Source organism: Babylonia areolata, chromosome 28 (assembly GCF_041734735.1).
Source record: "Babylonia areolata isolate BAREFJ2019XMU chromosome 28, ASM4173473v1, whole genome shotgun sequence".
NCBI lineage: Eukaryota > Metazoa > Mollusca > Gastropoda > Neogastropoda > Buccinidae > Babylonia > Babylonia areolata.
The window spans coordinates 5,738,943-5,743,942 of record NC_134903.1 but is presented as its reverse complement, the minus strand read 5'-3'; the positions used below and the strand labels follow the sequence as shown (position 1 = coordinate 5,743,942).

Genomic DNA, 5,000 nt, shown 5'->3' with positions numbered 1-5,000 from the left:
CTGCAACGAACACGTCGATGTGTGTGTGTGTGTGTGTGTGTGTGTGTGTGTGTGTGTGTGTGTGTGTGTGTGTGTGTGTGAGAGAGAGAGAGAGAGGGGGACTGAGACAGAGGGGATGAGAAGAGGCAGAAGACGAGGCAGACACGAGAGAGACAGAGAGAGAGAGAGAGACAGAGAAGATAAGATGAGAATGTATATGAATGAACCTTTATTGGTTTAGATAATTATTCGAACACTGCCACCCGACATCAACCCCCCCCCCCCCCCCACCACCACCACTCCACCACCATCACCACTCCCATCACCCCCACAACTCCCCACCCCCTACCCCCACCCCCCACCCCCCCCTCCCTCACACTCTACCCCCCCCCATTCTCCTACCACCACCTCCACCTCACATACACCACCACACCTCACCATCACCATCACCACCCTACCACCACACCTCCAACCACCACCACCACCACCCTCACCACCACACTTCCACACCACACCACCCCTCACCACCACCACCCACCACCACCACCCACCTTCACAAACCCCACCCTCACCACCCAAACATCCTCCCCACCCCCACCCCAACCTCCCCTAACCACCATCCAACCCCCACCCACCACACACCCTCCACCTCACAACCACCCCACACCACCACCCACCACCACCACCACCCCTCCCACCACCACCACCTCCACCTCACAACCACCCACCACCACCACCTCCACCTCACAACCACCACCACCACCACCCTCACCATCAACCACCACTCCCACCCACCACCACCTCCCACCACCACCACCACCACCACCACCACCACTCCCACCACCACCCACTCCCCCCCACCACCACCACACTCCCACCACCACCACCACCACCACTCCCACCACCACCACTCCACCACCACCACCACCACCACCACACCACTCCCACCACCACCACCACCACCACCACTCCCACCACCACCACCACACCACCACCACCACCACTCCCCCACCACCACCACCACCACCCACCACCACCCTCACCATCACCACCACCACCACCTCACAACCACCACCACCACCCTCACCACCACCACCACCACCACCTCACAACCACCACCACCACCACCCTCACCACCCCTCACCATCCTCACCTATACACAACGCCCTCAACCGCTTCCACTACACCCCACCCCCTCAAGCTCCCTCCCCCCCCCCACCACCACCCTCCACCCCTACCACCACCACCACCACCACCTTCACAAACCTCCACCCTCGACCACCCCAAACATCCTCCCCCACCCCCCTACCCCCAACCTCCCCTAACCACCATCCTCCAAGTCCCCCCCCCCCACCACCACCACCCCCACCACAACCACCCACACATCCCCCCCCCCACCACCATCACACTCCCACCCCCACCAATCCAACCACCACCACCCACACACCACCCACCCACCCACCCACCCCCCTACCCCCTACCCCCTACCCCTACCCCCTCAAACCTCACCTTGGTCCCAGTCCACCTCCCCGCCGAGCACGTACAGCCTCGGGGAGGCCGCCCTCTCCAGCCCGGCCTGCAGGTACAGGTCACAGCTCAGCTCCACCCAGGCGTGCAGGTGGCGGCCCAGGAACGACGACCACAGGCAACAGTCCACCCGGTTGCAGGCCTCGCTCAGGTAGCAGGAGCCTCCTTCTCCTCCTAGCTTGGGCAGGTCCTGGGTTGAGGAGGGGCACTCTGAAGCGCACAAACAGTGACAAAAAAAAACACTAAAGTTTATAAAAAAAAAACCTTTTGGGTGGTAGTTGAATCCTCTTTTTTTTCCAACATTTTTTATTCAGACAAAGGTTTACAGATACAGAATTTATATGTTTTGTGCATTAGAAAGTATAGGATAAGCATATAATTAAGTTCTAAGTACTGACAAATCTATAACAGCAAAACAATATATGTTCAATGTCAAAGTTCCAAGGTAACATTGAAAAGCTTAATCTTGTATCAAACAGTTATAAAGTGCCCATTTTTCCACAAACTTGTTATATTCCATAGTTATGTTAAAGGCATACTTGTCTATTTCATATGCCTGTTTGAGGTCTTTTTTTTTTTGAACATTTGTAATGTTGGTTTTACTTTATTGATTCTACATTTGTATATATAGAATTTAGCTATCAATAAGATGTATGAGAAACATTCATCAGTTTTCATTTTGTTACGTCCAAAAAGCACCAGTGTGTCGAGTTGAATCCTCTTTGTTTTGACACGACGTTTCGGACCACAGGCCCGTTGTCAAGTGATGAGAAGAGGACAGTGTGAATAGGAAAGCCTATGTGAGGAAAGGGTGATGACATCTCACTACTTTCCGTTTTGATGGGCCATGCACACTAAACACTTGCTGATCACCATTCAGTGCCATACGTACTCACTCACACATACACACACGCACACACACACACACACACACACACACACACACACACACACACACACACACACACACACACACACACACACACACACACACACACACACACACACACACACACACAAATTGCATACACCTATATATTGCTTCTAAAAAGAGGGATAGGAGGTAAAGAAAGAATAAGGACAGAGAGATCAAGGCAGAAGGGCCCAGGCGCTAGACGTCAGTGACTCTGATGTTCAGTCCACTCGGCTGTGCGGTCCCCAAGCGGTCAATGACGCGGCTCTTCATGTACTTTCTGTGCGTGCTGTCACTGGGGTTCTGCCACACAGCTGAGATTCTGACACAAACAGTGATAAAGGAAAAGGGGGTGGGGGGGGGGAAGGATTGGACAGGGTAAAAAACCCACCAGAGAGTGGGTGGGGGTGGAGGATGGGGAGGGGGTGGGGGGCTACGGGAGGGGGTGAGGGAGGGGAGATACAGCCAAGAAAACTCCAAGTGTTCACAACACAGCTGTTGCTGTTGTTGTTGTTTCTTTTTTCTTTCTAAGTCTATGAACAGAGTATAACGACATGTCTTTTCTTTTTTTCTTTTTTTTTTTCTTTTTTTTTTTTTTTTTTTGATCTCGACTGCGAAACTCAACCACACACTCACCCACCCACCCACTCAATCACTGACCCACTCAGGTGCTCATTTTGTTTTGTTTTGTTTTGTTTTTTTGTTTGTTTTGTATTTCTTTTTATCACAACAGATTTCTCTGTGTGAAATTCGGGCTGCTCTCTCCAGGGAGAGCGCGTCGCTATACTACAGTGCCACCCATTTTTTTGTATTTTTTCCTGCGTGCAGTTTTATTTGTTTTTTTTTCCTATCGAAGTGGATTTTTCTACAGAATTTTGCCAGGAACAACCCTTTTGTTGCCGTGGGTTCTTTTACGTGCGCTAAGCGCATGCTGCACACGGGACCTCGATTTATCGTCTCATCCGAATGACTAGCGTCCAGACCGCCACTCAAGGTCTAGTGGAGGGGGAGAAAATATCGGCGGCTGAGCCGTGATTCGAACCAGCGCACTCAGATTCTCTCCCTTCCTAGGCGGACGCGTTACCTCTAGGCCATCACTCCACTCATTCACTCAGTAATTCACCTACCCACCCACTCACCCACTCAACCAGTCCTTCAATCACTCATCCACTTACTACACTCATTCACTCACTCACTCACTCGCCAACTCACTCATTTACCCACTCACTACACTCACTCATTCACTCCTCACTCACCCACTCCCTCACCAACTCACTATGTATGATAGTCGTGTCCGACTATGACCATCAGAACAGCAGAGGAGGCAACTGCTGTTCCGACTATTTGGGCTGGAATTTGATTATAGTGGAGAGTGTCTTGCCCCAAGTTACATCCTCACTCTCTCGGCCAAGAGGGTTTTAGGACAGTCAGCGTTGGGATGGTTCCCCAAATGCCAACTAGCCCACAAGGCTGCAGCACTGAGAGCCAGTGCAATTTTGCCTCCTAGTTTGAGAGTCATAGTCCTTCACAAAAGACCAAGCTGTAAATGATTTCCCATTGACTGGAGAAACCATTGATAATACAGCTCTCACTTTGCTGTCGGCCCAAATGTCAACCAGTGATATAAGCCGAGTGCTGGGTCTGACCACTACACTCACCGTTCCTCCATCCGTCCACGGCCGGCGAGTATGGAGCCCGCTCAGGATCGCATCTGCTCTCGCCCAGACTCCGGGTGATGCCGAACTTGTTCAGCAAGGTCAAGGCCATGGACTTACTGAGGCCCAGACCCGCCTCTTGACCCGTCAGCTGACCCGTGGACTCCAGGAACTCTGTCAGGTTGAAGTCTGGAGAAAGAGAGAGAGAGAGAGAGAGAGAGAGAGAGAGAGAGAGGGGGGTGAGGGAGAGGGTTCGTTAGGGAGAGTTGGGATGAGATATGTTTTGACCTCTCTCTCTCTCTCTCTCTCTCTCTCTCTCTCTCTCTCTCTCTCTCTTTCACTCTCTGTGCAATATCTATCCATCTATACACATATATCAAAATATCAATATATATATATATATATATATATATATATATATATATATATATATATATATATATATATATATATATATATATATATGTTCCCCTTTTTGTTTGTTTGTTTGATAAAGTACGTATTTTTGACTACAGACTCACTCTTGAATAAAGTACAAGATCAGCACTCTATGTTATAAATGTATTCACAAAACTGCCCCTTCCTATCTCTGTGGCTGCCTTCACCTCTACACTCCATCTCGCTCTCTATGATCGGCTTCGGATCCACTCTGTTTACGCATACCCACATTCAAACACTCAACTGTTGCCGCCGTTCTTTCTCTGTCTCTGGTCCTTGTAATTGGAATGAACTTCCTCTTTCGCTTCGTCGGGTCTCCATACTCAGTTCTTTTCAAGTCTGGCCTTAAAACCCACCTCTTCCCAAAATAGCCTCCCTTCCCTGCCTCTTCCTTGTCTTCAGTTTTTTGTTTGCTTGTTTGTTTGTTTGTTTTTTGTTTGTTTTTGTTGTTGGTTTTTAACTCACTTGTGTAAACAAAGTGAGTCTAT

At 50.2% G+C, this 5,000-nt stretch overlaps 1 protein-coding gene across 4 annotated transcripts in view; it reads right to left on the bottom strand.

Moving 5' to 3' along the window:
- LOC143301898 (uncharacterized) overlaps positions 1-5,000 on the bottom strand; it is a 143,273-nt gene that overhangs the window by 131,224 nt on the left and 7,049 nt on the right. For all 4 annotated transcript variants that reach the window (XM_076616330.1, XM_076616329.1, XM_076616332.1 and 1 more), the window contains exons 4-5: positions 4,078-4,263; positions 1,489-1,716 (exon numbers count right to left, since the gene is read on the bottom strand). In XM_076616330.1, coding sequence (XP_076472445.1) covers positions 1,489-1,716; positions 4,078-4,263 — 414 coding nt within the window. The remainder of the gene's footprint in view (positions 1-1,488; positions 1,717-4,077; positions 4,264-5,000) is intronic.